The sequence below is a fragment of the Bemisia tabaci genome, chromosome 7 (assembly GCF_918797505.1).
Source record: "Bemisia tabaci chromosome 7, PGI_BMITA_v3".
Lineage (NCBI taxonomy): Eukaryota > Metazoa > Arthropoda > Insecta > Hemiptera > Aleyrodidae > Bemisia > Bemisia tabaci.
The window spans coordinates 24329830-24350642 of record NC_092799.1 but is presented as its reverse complement, the minus strand read 5'-3'; the positions used below and the strand labels follow the sequence as shown (position 1 = coordinate 24350642).

The 20813-nt window shown below is 35.9% G+C and overlaps 1 protein-coding gene across 1 annotated transcript; it reads right to left on the bottom strand.

The window, feature by feature from the left end:
* Positions 1-1402: 1402 nt before the first annotated feature.
* LOC109032274 (H(+)/Cl(-) exchange transporter 7) lies at positions 1403-18143 on the bottom strand. The gene is made up of 17 exons (XM_019044322.2): positions 17868-18143; positions 16322-16438; positions 15359-15557; positions 14879-14988; positions 14361-14504; positions 12900-13077; positions 10979-11110; positions 10470-10629; positions 9144-9282; positions 8259-8352; positions 7599-7768; positions 6671-6850; positions 5815-6042; positions 5069-5236; positions 4099-4182; positions 3472-3552; positions 1403-1621 (listed from the first exon to the last, which is right to left on the bottom strand). The coding sequence occupies exons 1-17, from the start codon at positions 17955-17957 to the stop codon at positions 1514-1516; spliced, it is 2382 nt and encodes a 793-aa protein (XP_018899867.1). The 5' UTR covers positions 17958-18143; the 3' UTR covers positions 1403-1513.
* Between the last annotated feature and the right edge of the window lie 2670 nt (positions 18144-20813).

Below are 20813 nucleotides of genomic sequence, written 5' to 3'. Positions count from 1 at the left end.
CAACCAAGAATACACTATATTCACTCCTCAAGTTAGTGTGCTTCCCATACAACAAGAGTCCTTTGGTGAAAAATCTGGGCCCCCAATCAATTGTTTTTTCAATGTAATGGTCGGTTAATGAGATTTTCCTAGCGCTTTTTTCAGTTGAGCGAGCCTCTCTTGAGTAAAAATGTTGGGAAAAGGGTTATGGAAACCCAACATACCATCACTTTTATTCCCCAGACGCATTTCACATGCAGTGAGAACCATTCAGTATAAATGTGAGCAATTTTTGAGTTGCTACTCCAACGTTAGAGCCGATAATTGGTGTAATTTCAGTGTTTTTCAGTTTTGCTGGCCTTTTTTTCGGAAAAAACTCGAAGTTAAAGATATATAAACCCGAAATACCATTGATTTTATTTTTCAAACATATTGTACACACAGTAAGGACCATTCAGGCAAAAATTGAGCGATTTTTGAGTTGACTTTTCAGGGTAATGGTCGATTATCGGAACAATTTTGGTGTTATTTCCAGTTTTTTAGGCCTTTTTCGGACAAAAGTGAAAAAAAAAGATACTAAAGCCCAAAACGCCATCAGAATTGTTCTTTAGGCGTCTTTCTAATACTCTTAGGAGCATTTTAAAAAAAATTGGAGCAAAAAATAACTTGCAGCTCAAAAGTTATGAGCATTTGAAGAGGGGAAGGTTTTGTCGCTAAAATCAGACAAAATCACAACGAACTATCAACCGCAGCACATCAATGAGTGAAGTCGAACATTTTATGCATTTTATTCTCAAATTTACATACTTTCATGGACATTGTGTCAAATTTTCACTTCAATCCGACGAAAAATGGGCCCGGGATGAATTTTTTTGGGGAAAATGACCCTCTCTTTCTCGGAAGTTCGAAACGTCTCTTTCTTGAAAATTCTTAAAACTTCCAAAATTCATATCTCAGTGAGTTTTTCGATTTGAGACCTAATATTTTGCAGAAGTTCATTATTTGGTGGTCTGATCAAGAAAAAAATTTATCATCAAAATCCGAGTCGGGCGGTTGCATGGCTGGTAGGTTCTATATGGAATGACCCATCAGTCCAATTATACCATTAAGGAGTGTTTTTCTAATTTTATGCTCGATGAGACTGATTTATACTCAGAGAGATTATTAAAATTAAAAGACTAGAATCTTAATAATTTATAAAAAGAGGCTTAAGAAAATACAACAAAACTTATTCAATTTTTTAAGAGGCTGTTGTGTGAATAGCTTAACGGGGGCTTAAGCATGAAGAATGTGACAAGAATATAAGAGAGATAGTGATTTCCAAAAGGTTTTTCGAAGCACAGGCGCCTTTCGATTGAACTTGATTTATCGGTATCTCCTCTTCCATAAGATAAATTAATGAAAAATAAACAAATCAAGGAAGTATCAAGAATACAGCATTTAAAATTTAAAATCAAAGAATACTGCAAACGATAGGCAAAGACAGAAAGTCAGCTAAAACTTCAAACAGTCAGGTGCATACCTTAACAACATTCTAAGACTTGAAGTTGGCAGAAATTTTTAATTCTTCTAGCCCGATTCTTCCATGGTGTCGCCAAACTCGATACCTGGCTAGATCTTTACGTGTCACCATACCAACAACCTGAAAAAAGCCAATAAAGTTGCAATATTTGCGTTCCTATTTAAAACGGCCAAGGCAAAAAGTTAGATTTCAAGTTTTCATCATGTGAATAAAGGCAAATATATTGTTTCCTATATGATGATCATGTTTTTGATCATGAAGTTTGACTAAATTTTGCACACTTTATTAACAGGTTTCACAAACATTGAATAACTTTTAGCAGAGCATGGAAAGTTTAAAAAACCTAAACCTATCATGAAATTTTCCACACCACACATTGGAGTCTTCTAATAAGGGTCACCATGAAATACTGTATGGTGTTTTTTTTCTTTGCTATACACTGGTGCAGTATGTTAGGATCATCACTTTAAAAGCATTTAAGGTGCTTCGACGGACGCCATTTTTTGTGTCAGAGTGACATGCGATCTATCGCATTGATTTTTTCCATAATTTCAGCTACTTGTCATTTTTTTGAATTTTGAGATCGCACTTCTGTTGTCTTGAGACTAAAGCATTCATGTACCGACAAAGAAATTCAATGTAATAAGGGTAGGGTTTTTTTAGGGAATAAATACCGCATTCGATACTGATATCGAAACTGCACTCGAATGCAACGTTTTTCCTCTAAAAAAAAACCCTGCCCTCATTACATTGAATTTATTTATCAAAATTGGTACATGAGAGCTTTAGTCTCAAAACAACAGAAAAGCGATCTCAAAATTCGAAAAAAATGACAAATAGCTGAAATTGTGGAACAAATCAATGCGATATATCGCACGTCGCTGTGACAGAAAAAATGAATCACCTTGAGACTTTGTTCACACAGCCACAGGCTTATGAAATTTTCAGGTCCTCTCATGGAGAAAGTTTTCATCATCCAAAAAAAGGCCTTAAGAGCTATGTTAAATCTAGCGCCAAGAGATTCCTGCAAAGATCACTTCATCAATCTTAGAATTCTAGCCGTTCCCTCCCTCGCAATCTACAGGTACATTTCTAATTTTGTAATTGAAACCTCATTCGCTCCAGAGGCCTTTAATCCCAGTAAAATCGATACCACATTTCATGTCACTACAAATGCCACCAAGAACAGCCACTCTCTAAGGCGCGGCCAAATTCTGTTCGAGAAGCTCCCCACAGCTTTAAAAAGTAGATATATATATAAGAATAAAAATTTTCGTATTTTTCTAAAAGAAATTTTATTGCCAAAAGTTTATAAATTGAAGCAGCAAATTTAGCATGAGTCTTGTTTAATTTTTTTTTTCTTTTCTTCTTTTCTTTTCTTTTCTTTTTTTCTTCTATCCTCATTAACATTGACATATTTGTTCTAGCTGTTATGTGCATTCAAAAGTTTCAGGCGTAGATTACGATTTTTAAATGCAAATTTTGAATGGTGGCCAGTAAGAGTAAATGGAATGAGTATGTGCCTTTATCACGAAATAAAGAAAAAATAGTGTAATCTATAGATCGGATGTCTGGATATAAGATAGGAATAAAAAAATTAGATTCTGAATGAAGAAGTAGTTAAAGGACATCCCTAAACAATGATGTAATGTTGATTTCCTCGAAAAAAAGTAAAAATATGAGATGTATGAAATGGTCAAGGAAAAAAAAGAAAGAGAAAAAAATATGCCATGATGATGTGGGCGTAAAATATTTGATCATTTAATGAAATTCCTTTCAACAAAATAAGTGGAAAGGCCTCAAAAACACTTCAGCAAAACCAGGTAAGAGCTGATTCCGCTCTCTTCTTTTATCCTTCTTTTCCTCATTTTTTTGGAGGACCAAAACCTCAAAAATAGTTGATTTCTTAAGTAATCTGGAAACAATTGAGAATGAGCATGAAAAATACACAAAAAACTCGCTAGACTTACCCCAAACATGTCATCAACGATGATTAAATGGCGTAAACCAAGCGCACGAAAAAGTCTGAAAACTCGTGGTAACGATGCAACCTGCAAATCAAAATAGTATGAGAGTACTGACTTAGTATAAATGAAATATTTTAGAACTACATACAGAAAAGTCAGCAAACATCCACTAATTTTCTTTAAAAAGGCTGCAAACCAAACAAAACAAAAAAATATGTGAAACCAGGACGTTTTAAAGAATCACAACTTCATTTTCAACATGCAGAACAAAAAATTAAATAATTAAGAATAAAAAAAACGAGAGAGGAGTTGTCAAACACTGTTATTGCAAACCTGGCAGAAGTCAACAGCTCATTTTTCCTTGCTTTTTCTTTTTTGTTTGATTCATTTTATTCTGTTGGAAACATAACCTCCTGGTTTTACTATATTTTTAGGTTTTCCGCCTTTGTTTTTCATTGTGTATTTTTAGTCTGATTAATATGTACAATATTTTCCTCACATTCTTCATCAAGCCTGGTTTTTTCAACTTTAAGGAGTCCCAAAAAACTTGGAAATTTTAGGATTAAACTTTTTAGGTGACAAGATTTTCTCTCATCTAAGGGAGAGCGGAGGTAACAGATGGATACTTACATGTTGAACGACGTACGGAGATGGATTCATGTAAGGCCTTAAGTCAATTTTCAAATGTCGATCTTCTTCCGCAACATCCACTTGCTGGAAAAAATGAAAACAAGATGATACTAATAGCTCAACACTTCTTGCTCAATTTCTTCTTTTTTGTGGGGGGTAAATTTTTTTGACATACGTTATCCTACGCAATCAACCTACGTTACTTTCATCATTTCATTGACAGAATGACTATTATACTTGGAATAAACTTAGGAATTTCGCTCAATAGAATAACATCCAACGCTTTGTACATTTTATCTTTCAGTTGAGTAAAGGTAAGCAATGGTGCATGTCAATAAGAGCAGTAGGAGGTATAAAACTGCACAAGCCCTTAGCCAAAATGCTTCGTTAGCTTAGAAAAAGTTTGAGCACAAAAAATTGAGAGAATTTGGCGTTAGCTTTTATTTTTGCTAATTAAAAATTAAGACAACAAAAAAGTCTTCATACAATCGATCCATCAAAATAAGTTTCTATTTTGACTTCAAATTGGTATACTCATGATTTGATCTTACCTTGGGAATAATTGAATAATTAGCAATAAGGAACCAGCGCGATTACAATGTTGTAAAAATTTTGCTTCTTCATGAATATCTAAAAAAAACTCCCAGAATAGCGACTAGTTTTGGCTTATCACCAAAGAAACTGTTAAATTTAGAGGAAATTGGTTGGGTGAATTTTAATACTGAACTCATGTTAAGTATTTTCAAAAGAAAAGGAAAAGTTGCACAATTTTGAAAACACTGTAATTGCGCTGGTTCCTTTTTTCTAAATGCGATCCAATTGACAAACATAAACGAAGGGTGGTATTTGTAAGAAGAGAAGATTGCAGAGAGATAGATGGTGAAAATTGTGAAGAAAATTTGGGAGATATTAATTTATCATATCTGCACACTAGCCTATATAAAGAAAAATGAGACTCTGTTTTACAAACCTCAATTCTTGGATAGCGAGGATATTCATTTCTGAACATGTTTATTGTCTCACGTTGGTCAACCATGCCGCTAGGGTATTTGTATGCTTTGTTCAGGAGTAAAACTATCAGCTGGTCTCTCAGTATTAAACCACAGAGATGACCACATGATTTAGGAGATGAGGTAGGCTAAAAAAGGAGAAAATATAATATCACTTTAGGTAAAAATAATTTGACAAAGATACTACGAAGTGAGCAATAAAAGAAAATATATAAAGTAAACTGACAGTGTGGTTTAGCGCTGAATGAAAAGACAAAAGAACCTTAACTGTATTCTGGATTTTATTGATTTTCCTGACACAACATTCATTTTTTTTAAAAAAAAGAAGTTATTTATACATTTTTTAAAATAAGTAACCAATGATAAAAAATACTGACTCTGAAAATACGAATTGGGATGCGTAATGATGGTAATTTATACTCTCCTTCTTATCCCGGGGATTTTCAAAACATTAACTTTTTTTTTCTTTTTAACCTTTTTTTCTATATTTTTGGTTTCCTGATTTTTTCATTTGATGAAGTCTGATGAGTGGAAAGTGGTGAAAATAATAAAAAAAATGTCAATATCTTAATTAAAGCTACAACTTCGATGCGAATAACCTTCTTTCACTGCATCTTTCCATGGGAAAGAAAAGCCATGACAAATACTCTCATTTCAATGAATACATGGAGCCAAGACATAGATAAGAAGCACAAATAAATCTTACTTTATTAGACTGTGCAACTTCATCGAGTGGTTGAGAGTCTATGACAGGGAATCCATTGTGCGTAAGATTTGAAAGATTGTCAATTATGTTCCCTACAGTTTCAACAACTGAGAAGGTGACAACAGGATAGCTCATGACTTGATTCGCGTAAATGTTACCAGACAATGGCGGTGGCTCCCAGGCAAGTAAGGGCACTCCTGACAGTTGGATGTGATAGTCGTAGATACCCTGGAATTACAAATAATGAGAAAGATTTTGTTAAAAAAGAGAAATGACAACCAAAGAAAATATAAATCAATCTAAAAATTAAGGATTAAACGTCAAGCTTTAAAATGTAATGTCCATGAAAATGATAGATAATACTTTCAATAAAAAGGGGCAGTCCTGATTATGCTTGCATTCACAGCATGACCACCAGAGTTCTTTTAAGGTCTGAACATTTTTAAAATTCCTCCCAAGAATGACTTGCCTCAAAAGGAAGACCAGAAAATCATTATGTTATTGTTTTGAACAATTTTTTTTTTTTGACAAGCAGCGTGATGGGCAGGATGTACAAAAACTTTTGGGGAAAAATCCCCAAATGGATGAAAACGGTTATGCTGTCAACTTCCCTAAAAGCCTTCTTACCTAAAAGCTCTTGGTTTTTCTTTTCCAATTTATGATTTTCCGGGAACTTCCTTTGACCAGTCGAAAAATCTCGAAAGATAGAGGATAAAAGAGCATGGAGAAGAAATTCCTGTCTTTTAATAGAAACTTTCTGATCTTCACGGATAAATTTATACTATAACTTTGTCTTGACTGATTCTTGGTTTTGCTTTTAAAGCCCTGAAAAGAAAGTAACGGGCATATTTATTACCTCACTGAAGAAGTCTCCAGTCCATTTTGCAGTAATAAGAGTGATCATGAGGGGCAAACCAAAGGTAATGTCTCCAGTGGCTTCAATTAGAATAATTGTTAAACTAATTGTCATTCGCACGATTCCACCTAGTTGTGCGGCAGCTCCAATCAAAGCATACTTTCCTGGATCAATCCAACCCTGTTTTCAAAAAAACATCTCATAACTTAAAAGGAAAATAACCAAAAAACAGAACCAAACAAAAACTTATTTTTAATGAGACAGGATGGTTGAAGTATTAATAATCTATCAAAAGTAACTCAATGATGATTTTATTATAAAAAAACAGATAAGAAATATATGAAGAAAAACCTCAATTTTTTGGAAATTGTAATTCATTATTCGTATATCAATTTTGTGGAATTCCGAGAATGATTCAACAAATTGCAACTAAATAAGCAATACTTATAAAGCGATAAAAAATGGGTTAAAGTTCAGAATATGAATAAAGCTTAAAAATTATTTTGAACAGTATTCAAGAGGGTGTTCAGGTGATGAAGGTTGAGAAAGATATCGTGCACGACGTCATGTCCAGGCAGTTATGCTGGTATGGACATGTGCAAAGAATGTCGGAGGAGAGGTTGCCCAAACAAGTTTTGGATTGGGTACCACCTGGGAAGAGGCGACGGGGACGTCCCGTAAAGGGTTGGCGGCGGCGTTGACGAAGAGATGTTGCGGTGTCAGTTGCCCGATAACCTCTGGGAAGACAGGCATATGTGGCGTTTGGGTGTCGTAGAACGCCAGAGTGCGTTATAAAGCGACTTTATATATATATTCAAGAGGGTGTTCAGGTGCTGTTCACTTGATTTGAAACGCAGATACGGAAAATAAGTTGTCTAAAGGCGTACCTACTTTTTAAGAAATAAAACGGAAAAAACTGATAGATTACCGCTCCTGGAAAAATGAACTGCAGAATTTGACTGAAGAAACGACCCCATGCAGCACCAATAAGTAGGGATGGGATGAATAGACCACCAGAAACACTCAGTCCAAAAGTCCAAACAGCCATCAGGAAGTAGACCATGATGAATAAACCCAATGATAAAAATGACAAGGCGGCTAAAATAGTAATTGTACAGAATTGTTGAAAAAAAATAAAAAAGTTCTAAATCTGCAACACTATAGTTATAGAAAACTGTATTTAGTATGGAATCAAGAAACAGCAGGTAGAACAAGAGGCAAAAAATCTTTTCCTGATGAACTCAACCTCATTTTAGTACATGGAACCGTTTATATTCACTTGAGACTGATCAATGTTGCGCTGAACAGTTCACTTAAGAAGTTGATCATGTTGAATCTTGTTTGCTGATTCAATTGCTCAATAAATCAATCATCAGTCACCATAATTTGAAAGTGGATGTTGACCTAAATAATTTATGCAATATGAGAAGCTTTATTCTCTTGATTCCCAGAATATTTTGTTCTTGACAGTGTTCTTCAAAGGTATATTAAAAATTTAATTTAATAAACCTAGTAAAGTAAACCTCTTATATGCTTAAAAAGAGGAAAATCGTATAATAAGACAAAGAAAGCCAGAAATTATGCAAACCTGGAGGGTCATGTAGTAAAGCTCGAACACTCCTCTCAGGAACTTGCAACCATAGTGCTGCCACAGTGTTGTATTGTCCATCACCACAAAACATCTGTCGAATAAGAAAAAAAAGAGAAAAGGCTAAGTCCTACATTGTAAACATTGCAATTTTTCAACAACCAAGAAAAGATCTGATACCTGAAAGATTGTTCATTATTTCATTGGACCGCTTGGTGGTGACCTAGGCGATTGACAACTCATCGGACATTTTGCTTTCATTTTTCTCTCCTTACCATGCCGCCCTTGTCCTGGGGCATTTCAACATTGAAACTGTGTATCTTGTTTGCGGAGTTTTGAAATCTCCGTACCTGTTTTATTTTATAAAGAAAAACCAATCATTCATTCATAGTAGTTCTCACAGAATTTTCTCCGCACAGAGAAGAAAAATCACAGCAGTTCTTCAGAATTGCCGCTGAGTAGTTTCAGCTTTAACCCTTTCCGGTCCAATGTCGGATATATTCGCCGTGAAAAATAACGCGTTTAGGTCCGATGTCGGATATAGTCGCCCTAAAGTTTTAACCTCTGTGCAGGCCTGATGTCCGGTATATTCAACTGCTCCAGCAAGTGGCGGCCTCTAGTGGACCCTCTGGAAACCACTGCCTTTGTTGACAACATCGCTGCTACCTTAACCTCGCTTCTCGCGGCCGTGGAAAATTGCTGCGGACAGGAAAGGGTTAAAAACTAAAGTATGACAGGAAGTCTGCAATGTCGCAAACCAAGATATGTCGTTTGGGAATTTCACTATCACTTATACCAGATCCTCTGGTATTCAATCATTGGAGCAATGACTACATATGGCCAAAAACTATTCAATAAATTCATGGTACTGTCCATAGTAATTACCTGGACAGGATTTTCAGTTGGATCTGTTTCCAGTGGTTTGCATTCATTGATGAAGTATATCATTAACATGGGCACGGCCGTACTGACCATCGCAGCAATCACAGCTTCCATTATCTTTTTCACTTTTGTGTTGACATACCTAAATGGAAAAAAAAAAAAAAAAAAAAAAAAAAAAACTTCTTAAGTACAGTTTAATTTACTCTAGAGGTATCATAGAGGTGATCATTGCTTATTTTCAGTGACAACTATTTTGAGTTATTCTTCAATAGGACAGTTGTGCTAGTTACAGAATCATGTTTTGACGATTTTAAATTATACATCAACAAAAAATATTAAAATCCGTCCAATCACCTGGTTCCCTTGTCCCGTTTTAATGAGGATAGTGTTCTTCAAAGAACGAAACATATGATGTCATCCACCATGGTGGTGCATACTATTGTTTTTCTACTTTGGTTTCATCCGTATTTCTGATTGAGTAACCAGTGCAAATGTGTGTATTGCCAACGAACGAATCAAAGATGGGAGAAACTAGAGTATGTACAGTGGACGAAATCATTCATTGTATTATTCAAAGGACGATACCTCTATAAATAAGGCATGTAGAGACTAGGTGCTTGGACCAATCTTATTATTTTATGCTAACTTATGAGCTTGAACCTTTAAACAAAATTCTGTTACCGGTGCAACTGACCAATTATTAAGGGAATTTTTTGTAGTTCTAACCTACTCACACTTTACCCTGTATGATAATGGAATTTTTATGAAAACTTATTTACAGATTTAGGGCTTGTCAAAATGCAAGCAGAGCAATTTAATATTCTTAGCACAATAACGTATCAGAGGCTAGAGTTTGTTAATGTTTTCAGAATACCAAGACCCTTGTAAGAAATACGAAACTGCCCAGCAAAAATACCAAAAGAACATTCGAATGTTGCCAGATTTCTCCTAAAGAAGTATGTATTTTTCGGAAAAGTTATGAATATTCTTCCTTGAAATTTTCAGATACTTTGGCCAAAACAGCGCAGAAAAAGTTTGGAAAATTTGGAAGAAAAATATTCCCAAATTTTTCAGAAAATTCTTATTTCATCAATTGAAATTCAGCAACATTCAAAGGCTCATACGACGTTCTTCTTTGGTGGGGCAGCATTGTGCTTCAAGTATATTCAGATAAATGATTTTTCTAACGATAATAATTTCCCTCCAATAATATTTTCAGTATTAAGTTCTTCTCTAAAACATTTTTGGATCATTACTTCATCTTTAAAAAATTGTGCCAAAATGACCATTAAAATACGTATATTTGTAGTATGTTTAGAAGAAAGGTACCTGATTCGAAAGACAGTCAATTTGTAATTGAACAAATTGAACACAGCTCCAAGAATACCACCTATGCCACCCATCATGACAAATATGGCCAGCTCAAACAGATCATAATTCAAAGATTCGAATTTACCAAAGTTCAGGAGACCAGAGAATGATAGTTGACCTGTGGCAAAACAAAAATTAAATACTTCTGAGGATTCACTTTTGCTATAATTTTCTTGACAGTCAATTTACCGACTTAGATTGAGTTCTCTTCTGCGTTTTACCTCATTATTTTTGGAATCACACAAAAAGATTAAATTTTTCCTGCAAAAATCAGGTACAAATTCTTAAAGAGAATGTTATTCTTGGGAAAATTTAAATACACTTTTCAAATCAAAAGCGATTTTCAAAATTGAACGTATTGACTGAGGGTACTCAATTTTGTAAAGTATTTTATGATTGACATGTTTTGACTGAGGAAGTTTCAAAGGATTTGAAGTTTTTTAAGGGGAAATCCTTTAAAATATTACCTGGGTGACCATGATATGCACTGAGAATAAGATTGAGAGTAAATGTGGAGACCATTGAGGCAAAGAATATGCGCCATGTTAGGCTCTGATTCCAAAAACTGGCACCCTCCTCAAGACTGAATAAAACACCACCTAGAAGAAGGAATTTTGTTCGGTATAATGGATAAACATCATTAAAAAGCTTATGTAAATTAAATACTAGAAAAAATATTGAAGGTTAAAGTAATTAGGAAGAGGATAAAGTGCCTGATAAAAATAATGGATGTTGCCCGACAGTTGAAGTGGGACTAGACAGGCCATATCCAGAGAGCGGATGCTGAAAGATGGGTGAACAATAATACACAAAGCAGAGGATGGAGACATAAAACTGACAGAGTTTAACAGACACACATCGAGTCCCATTAAGTTTGAACTGAGAAAATAGGTTGAGTTTTATTCCTCCATAGAACTGAATATTAAGGGTAAAGGTTCGTTAGGTACTTTTTTGATGTTTAAAATATTTTCTCAAAGACTTTGTATTTTTAAAAGGAGAAAATTTAAGGTTGGTTGTTTTCAAAACTATTCCTAACTCACTTCTTCCCAAATTGCTACTTGGGGCGTTTCGGTTAACTAAGTCCATATAGTGGAGATAACTAGCAAAGCGGAGTTACAATAGCCTGATTGCTGAAATTTTTTGTTTGTCGGGACGACATAGAAGACATAAGTTAAAAGACAGAGCATGATTGGTCGGCTACGTCTTATCGCTGCTTTGTCGTGCCTTTGTCAGGTGGAATGGATGACATACTGTCGGAAACTTACGGTGCCGTTAGCTTGTCATGAGTTCAACCCGACATAGGCGCGGTAAAATAGCAATAAAACATAGCCGACCAATCACGCTCTGCCTTTTAACCTACATCATTTATGTCGTCCCGACAAACAAAAAATTTCAACAATCAGGCTGCTGGTGGTAGCTGACAGAGAAGAACGGCAAAGCATAGCTCAAACCCTCTAAAAATTCATTTAGAGAAACAGTGGCATTAACATACTACTGTGAGAAGCTTCCACCATATTCATTGTTAACGTTACAACTCAAAATTAATTAGAAAAACTCCTCAGGGAGACGTCTTGCTCCAAAAGGGTGCAATAAGGCTTATCTTATGTAATTTTACAAAATAAAATATTATTTTCCTTCATTTATAAAACAAGCAAGAGCAGCGATCAGCTATTACTTCAGACTCAACTTGCTTGAACGGATCCTGGACATAAAGCATTGGAAATTCCACAAAAGGTTCAAACTTCTAACATGTTGTCATTCAAAAATTTCTACATTCCGGAACAATTTTTTTCCCATGTTCTTGATGCCACTTTCAAGATAAGATTTTGTTTTGAATGCAGAAAGTGCAAATTTGAGCTCATTGATTAAGTGTTAGTCCGCAAAAATACAGCAAAAATGCCAGTTGGTGGCTGGTGAGTGAGGGAATCATTGTTTGTGAACCGAACAGGAAAAGGGAAACCCTCCAATAACACAGTGCAGCACAATGGGGCAAAGAAAAGATTCCTGCATTGACTGACAGCTAACTGGCATTGTAGCTGAATTTATGCCGACTAGAACATAATCAATAGACTCAAAATTGTACTTTTCACGGTCAGTGTCTCCAAAATGGCATTGTAGATTGGGAAAAAACTGGTGAGGCTCTTAGAAATTTTAGAATAGGAACAGAGACAGTTTCAATGTGAGAAATTTCCAACGCTTTCCATGAAAGCTCCGTGATACATTCAAAGTTCTAGTTTTAAGCTTTTGTCATTCAAAGGTCGTGGAGAACATAGTACTGAACGAGATAATGAAAACAAATCAACACCGGATTCCTGAAAGTTTTTTGTGATTTCATTTCACAACAAATATGCGGTGTTCAAAAGCAACTTCAGGAGTTCAGGCACTTACCAACAGGAGCGCCAAAAGCAGCTGCAACACCAGCTGCAGCACCGCCAGATACAAAGTCTCGTTTCTCATGGTCTTCCCTGAAGTAATTGAACACACCTAGATCTTTCCTTAACGTTGTGCTTTTGCCTTGTGAGATGCCAGCTGCAACTACTGCTCCAGAGTGAATCATAGGACCTTCCTGATGAGAAAAAAAGATTGAAATTATGAACAATGCGCATGATATACTTGGTTATGGTTAGAGTAAATAATTTCAATGAGTCAGTTGCACTGCTCAAAAAATCGTATTTTGATGCTTAATTCTTGTAGATTAGCCAAAAATAATAAGATCTGTCCAAACCGCAACTTTTTATGTTCGATATTAACCGAGATATAATGCTTTGAAAAATTCAGTTTATGATGTCATCCACCGCGGTGGTGACAACCTTGGTTTCTTCCACCTAGCTGTCATCGGAGTTTCACGTTCAGGAACAAGTGTAAATAAGCATCACACTTACTGATGAAAGCAAGGTGGAAGAAACCAAGGATGTCACTACAGCGGTGGGTGACATCAAAAACCCTACTTTTCAAAGCGCGATATCTCCGTTAATATTGATTGTAGAGAGTTGCGGTTTGGACAGATCTTATTATTTTTGGCTAATCTACAAGAATTAAGCATCAAAATACGATTTTGTGACCAGCGCAACTGACCCATTACTTACTTTTATTTTTCAACTACCGAAGCATTTTAGAGTTTAGAGTTTCATGGTAAAAATTAGTTCCATCCATTGAGTAAAAGTAATCAGAGATTTATGCTTCTTTAGTTTTGTCAGTTGTTACGAGCTACAGTCATACTACTGTGCTAAGGAAGAACGCTGTAAGAGCCTTCAAACGTCACCAAATTTTCTTTGACAAATCACGAATTTTCAGGAGAATTTAATATTTTTAATATTTTTCTTTCAATATTTCAGAATTTTATTTGTAATTTGCTCTCAAGTGTCAGAAAATTTCATGAAACAATATTCAAAACTTTCTTCAAAAATAAACATTTTCCAAGAGGAATATTTCTTTTTTCTTGACTGATCATACAGCGTTTTTCCTTAGTATGGCAGCATAGCACAGGCTGGATCCTCTTACTTGCATGCTCTATATTTAACTAAATTGGTGTGAGATTGCAGTAATGCATCAAGATTTTTCATTATTCAAGAGTAAATCAGTGCAGTAGCACAAGTCACTCCATGAATAAAAGTTAACAGATGATGGAACCATATACACCTAGATACTGAAAGATGTCAGGTATTTTAAAAATGAACATGAGTTGGTATAATTTGGTTCCTCACTTGGTTTCTTCGTGTGCATTAGCTTGATTGAGGCTAATGACTAGTTACCTCAGTTTCATTCTGATCTTCTTCTATTCTAAATTTCAAGATTTGCTTGAATAGGCAATCAAAAATTAAGAGTAGAAAATACTTAGCGATCACAAACCTTTCCACAAGCAAGACCTCCGACTACTGAGGTGATTACACCAATGATTTTTACAATGAGCGTTTTGATTCGTACGATTCTTGGCATTTTTATCCCATTCAGATAGCACTTTACTTGAGGTATTCCACTTCCTCCTGCAATTGGCTGAAAAAATTGATGTTTCATATGAAAAGCTTGACATTATTGGAAAATTGTAAAATTCAAGAGTTAATCATTAAAAGTTTGATACTTACCACTAAGATCATTTGAAGTTTTTGATGAGGTATAAAATTGACTGTCAAGTTTTCAATTGCATACAATTTATAGGGTAATCATAAAATTATACAAGAGTGAAAATAATGAAACATACACACAGGTATGAAGAAAACTTAATCAGGCTAGATCCAAGAAAAAGGAGGGACATGCTCCACCCTTTTGACAATTAAAAAATTAAGCTTGATTCAGCCTAAAAATAGGTTGGATTATTTAGGTTGTCGATAAAATTGTAGTAAAAAAGAACAAAAGCGAAAAAACTTTACCTCAATGCAAGTGACTAAAGTTGAGCCGATGAGTACAGGAATAACATTCCAGGCTAGGAAAATAAAAAGTGGAATGCATAGGCAGTTATCCGTCATGCATACGTTTAGAGCTAATTGTGAGAGGAGTTAAGGAAATAGTTAAAGGCATCTAATTTTAACAGTAAAATCTGACACATTGTCTTCGAAATGAGAGGCTTGGAGGACAAGGCGCAACAGTGCAGTTTTTTAAATAATTGAGATATGTATTGATGATTTCAAGTAAAACTAGTCTCAATACATATTCTGTGAGAAATTCGCTATCAAATTCCAATTTTTAAGCATCAATCTGTCATTTTCCATCATAAGGCTTTTGAAACTTCAAACTTGTATTTTTCGAAATGGCAAAAACTGCACTTACGGGCCTTGCCCTCCAAGCCTCTCAAATAGGGGAATAAATGAAAAACTTGCATTTAAGGTGTAACCGATTTCATTAAAGGATACAATTCTGCAATTTGGCAAATTTGATCTTCGACAGCTCACTTATGGAAACATCAATGGAGACTCCAATCAATGCTGTAAGAACACCGATCAGCAAAAATATCATCCATCTTGCGACACTTTTCTTCACGATGAATTTATATCCTTTTTTCCTCTCTTCATCCAGAAATAATGTATTTTCACAAATATCGTAATCGAGACTCTGCAACATGAAAAAACATCACTTTTACTTGCCTTGTGATTAAATAAGTATGAGGTTGAAAATAGATCAGTAAAAAGTATTAAGCAAGTTTTTTGTATTAGTAAGTAAAATAAAAAAATTACAAATACCTAAAAAAGTATCAAAATTTTCTTTCATCTGTTAATTGGAGGTTATCAGTAAGGATGGCAATTTCAGCAAAAAATTTACTCCAGTAAATCATTTCAAATTCTTTACAAAAAAGTTTAGGAGATTTAATAATAATTGAAGATGACACATAAAGTTCCCTGAAATCCGAGGTGTGGATCAAAATTTGTTTGATTTTATTCTTGGCAAATTAGGAAAATTTGGAACTTTAAATCGACCCCAAAAAACCAATGCAATTTTTCCGATTATTTGCGACAAAAAATCAATTTCTTTAATAATCGATTTGTAATCAGCACCCCTAGTTTTCAGATTGTCGTCTTGCTTCTGTCTTGTGAGAGTGTCCTTGAACAACCCTCAATTAACAATAAGTATTAACCTTCTCAATTTATTTTACTATAAAATTCGAGTTTATGGGTGATATTATACTTACTCTACAAATTACTTCCAGCTTAGTGCTGATCTATTAACTTCTTCCATTATGGATGTTTATGCTTTTCACAATATCAGAGGCTACAGATTGTTCAACAAGAACTTTTCTCAAAGTACAATCTGTTTAATGAAGAATACTTCATTCATGGCAAAACTTTTAGGGTCATGAAAAAACCAGGAATTGTACCTACCTCAAAGTTGGAATTGAGAACATTAAGCGAGCCAACTTCAACCACTGCATTATCATCATTTGACTCCAGGAGAGGTGGTTCAACAGTTTCTCTGATTATTGGCATCCGTTTCTTTTTCTGTAAAAATGGAGGGAACTCATGGGAGTATAATAAATCAAAGATAGACATTGAGTAAAAAAATACACTAAAAATCGGTGGGTATACTGCTCTACAAGAAGCATTCCAACAATTCTCAATCTTTACTATGCTATTACAAATACTCAGTACAACAAGTATGGCTTCCTTAAATTATGGTGGTATGTTATATTTTCAAAGTCAAAAGAAAATGAAGATGAAGGTAAAAAATTACAGGGGGTTTTCTAGATCATGAAAAGTAAAGGCACCTCTATAGAAGCATGTCTAAAGATGGCATGGCTCAATGGCTAAATATTTTTGTTCTTATCATAACAATAGATAGGTACATTGCTTAACTTGTCATTGAGCTATTTGGGTGTTTTTACACTCCTGAGGAATTACTGTGTCACTCGACATGACTCTCACCGGTCTGCTCTCCGAGTCTATGATCTCCCGAAGTCGGAGAGTTAATGAGCCAGGTGATAGAGCTTATTTCAGATTACTTTTCCACTTTCAATAGATAAAAGACACTTCTGACTGCTTAGAAGTGAGTTTAGTTGCTTCAGTATTTGGTTTTGTTCAGGGCAGCGTTAGCTAGGCTTAGCTACTCTATTTTGCCCCTTCTATGGTTCTAGCAGCATCAGGATCAGAACATTTCAATAATTTTTATTGAAATTGAAAGTTTTTCTGGACATACAAACATGACCTAAAAGTAAACATGGACAACGAATTTGGTACGAGACAGCCATCAACGCTATGAGTCATTGGGTAGTTGGGTCCAAGCTCATTGTTCGGCGATCTTGCAGTGAGCTTAATGACCAGTTTAGCATTGTACCTAATGAACAGCAGCCTTAACATTCTAAACATTGCCTCTGAATATGGATCAAACATTCCCCAGTGAGATCAATATACAGCTGATGAAGTAAAATGCCTAAAGCCCGTGTCCCACGATCAAATGAACTCATCAAATGCGAGATGGCGGAGATGCGTACTGGCTTTTACGCAAGTCCGCATGGGCTCTATTCATCAACATTTGACAGCCCGCCAACTTTTGATAATACAGAAACCAATACGCATCCCGCCATCTTGCAATTGATGAGTTCATTTGATCGTGAGACATGGGCTTCAGGACTACATCTCATTTCGTCTCCTTGCCACAAGTACATGGAGTGCATACGGGCTTTTTCTGCAGCAGCCAGTCAACTTCAATATTGCCACTGATTCGCGTAGATGAATTTGCCAATTTGAATACTCTTGTAACCTTAAAAATCACTGCTGAACTCAATGATACGATAGAGAAAACAACAGTGAGACAACTTGAACTATTCCAATTTTGATCGGAGGTAAGTAACTGGTATCAGTGCTTCCTTTCCCTATCATGGAAGAATTTCAAGGAAAATTAAAATGGAATTTTTACTTAAGTAATACTTACTCTGACAGTCTCTGTTGCAATTTCATCGTCAGGATCTTGAAATGCGGCCCTGCTGAGAATCCTGCTGCGCTCTTCATCTGTGACATTCATTCTACTTCAAAACTGTCTCTTTAATAGGAAGAAAGAGCCGTTCTCGGCCACAAGAAACTTAAGTAGGGGCGATTAATAACATTTATAAATTATTATAATATAACAAAGACACAGACTTCAGTAATTTTACCATCAAGTATGGGAATGAGTCATGCAGGCAGATGCCAGCTGACAAATGAATGTTATTGTGATAAGGAGGCGAGCCTAGCGAACTCTTTGTTCTCATGAGTAAAGTTTCAATGTGGTGTTTACCTTATTAGTTGATAACTTTAATGAGAGAGAGCGCAGCTCAAACATATTTTTTTATCCAACCCAACCACAACCGCTGGAAATATCCCAAAATATCCATATCGCTTATTTCCCGTATTTCCCGCGATACAGTCATGAAATGTGAGCAATTTCTTGTTTCAAACAGCTGGAAAAATCATGAAATTTTTCATTGTTCACGGAAAGTTTCATAAAAAATTTGTTTATGAATGAACACAGGTCAGCTCGGGCACCGGGCGCGTAAAAATTAGAACTCCGGAGTTCTAATTTTTACGATCCAGGCCTGGATCGTAATGTGGTAACCCGCGAAAATGATGGAAAATCTCAGCTTTTCGCTTGGCTGGTGGCGACTGAGAAAAACTGCCCGTTGACGCGGGAAACTTGAAAAATCGTGTTACAAACCACACGCAGATTTCAGATTTTTTGATGTGCCCAACTTGATTTTCGAGTTACTTTACTCTTACAAAGAGTATTCAGTCGGCTGTATCTCTTGCGTGCAAGCGTGCAAGCGACCCACTCTGAAATCAAGCGCGGAATTACTGGTACAGCGGCGTTGGTATGTGATGTGGTATCACGCCGCTTTGAAGGAAACTCCTCCTTTCGGACTCCGCGGAGTAGGTACGTGATGTGGTATCACGCGGAAATGAGGGGAAATATTGGCGTTCCACTTGTGTTGTAAAAACACCGTGTTCATTCTGTTAAAGTTTTCATCGTGGAGACCTCAAAACCAGTCCGAATAGAGTTGAAATTTCAAATATTTTCCAGATGTGTTGAATGCGACGGTTCGGAAGTACCGTATGCTAAAAGTAAAAAATCAACGTAATTTTTCCGCATATATTCTGCGTCACGGAAGCCCCGAAACCCGTTCCAATAGATTTAAAACTTCAAAAAATTTCCGAGAGAGACCTTACGGTAGTAAGGGGGCCCTCGCCCCCTCCCCGCTCCAAGCAAAATGACGCTGGTACGCATCTGAAATCTGGCATCAGTGTGTGGTGTGATCATGTGGCAGTGAAGGTGCGAATCCTCACAACCCTCCGTTCACCTCTATGGAAGGGGAGGCCTGAATCGAAATTTCGCCACTTTTGATCGTCTAACATGCTATTCACTACTGTAGCACCCAAAGAAAATCACAACTGATCGAGTACAAATCTAATAGGAGATGGAATAACGTCCTTTTAATGGACGGAATTAACATAGAAATATTCGCAATTTCAGTCAATGTTCAATTTCTCCTAATGGCTTGTTCAAGTTAGCGACGAGCTTCTTCCTCATCGCGGTGGTCGTAAGATTCCCGTTTATTCGAGGGCTATCGCCCGGTGAGCAGGGTGCGTCTACTGGTCTGGATTTTTTAAGGGCGTGCCGGAAATACTGAAGAAGTGTGGAAATTCCGCAAGAAGGTCCGGAACTTTTTTCTTCATGCCACGCGTGTTTTTTAATGAAGCTTGGAAAGTATGCAATCCCCGACACAGCAGTTCCGAGCGGACACTCTTTTAATTCAAGCAAAAATCCGATTGAATCTCCAAATCGAGAATATTTTTTCTTGTCAATTATTTTAAGAGCCTGGACTCTGGATCCAAGAGCCTTTTTTCCAGCGAATGAAATACTCAACAAAAGGGAAAAAATTGGAATGATTCAAGAATACAATCTTTTTTAGGAGTTACCTAAATTCAATTCATCTTACGGATCAACTGAACACTCAAAATCTGACATTTCCGAGTCCAAGTGGAGTCGGAGGAGGAGGGGGGGGGGGGGGGCAGACTAACGGCAAAATACGTGGTTGAAGCATTTTTCAATCATAAAATTCTAAGAAAAATGTAGGAGGATAATGCAGCAAATAAAACAATTTCAAACAAATTAAAATTAAATATAACCAAACAATATGGAAAGACACAGAGAAGAAATAATCCTCTTTAAAATGAGAGAAAAAAATTACGTGTGGCGTTATGTATAACGTGCCCTGAACCTACTCCCTCCAAACGCACCTGAAACCAGCGCTATACGTTTTTTATGAACGACCCCCTAACATAGACCATGGCAAATCACTGATACCTACAGCAGCATTTCGACGATGAAACTGCAGGAATGTACTCCTCGTTTGCGGTGTTTCAAAATTTCCGTCTCGACTTTATTTAGTCAAGAAGAACAAACCAAAGCTATTGCTTCAGACTTTCATAGATTACCTATTTTTCACCGAGTGATAAAATCAACTTCCTGATAGTTTTCGGAAAATGAGGTTAAATTCTTTTTCATGTAAAAAAATAAAGTATGCAGGAAGTTCCTGTAGTTTTTAAGGACACCGAAATAGACTGCATTTAACCGAGGGGAGCAATCTCGCTTCAGTATTTTCAAAATCTTGCAATTTTTTTTTCTATGAAAAATAGTGAATATATCGATGGCTTAAGTGCGAAACCACCTATCTCCATGGTGGTGTTTCAAAATCTCTGCTCTTATTTTATTTTTTCGAAGAGAAACAAGTCAACTATGTAATTTGAAATTTCTGCAGAACATTCTGTTAATAAAGGAGAGAAAGCGAAGGAGGTTTTCAAGATATAAAGTTGTCTAGTTTTTCGATGAAAATATAAAGTATGA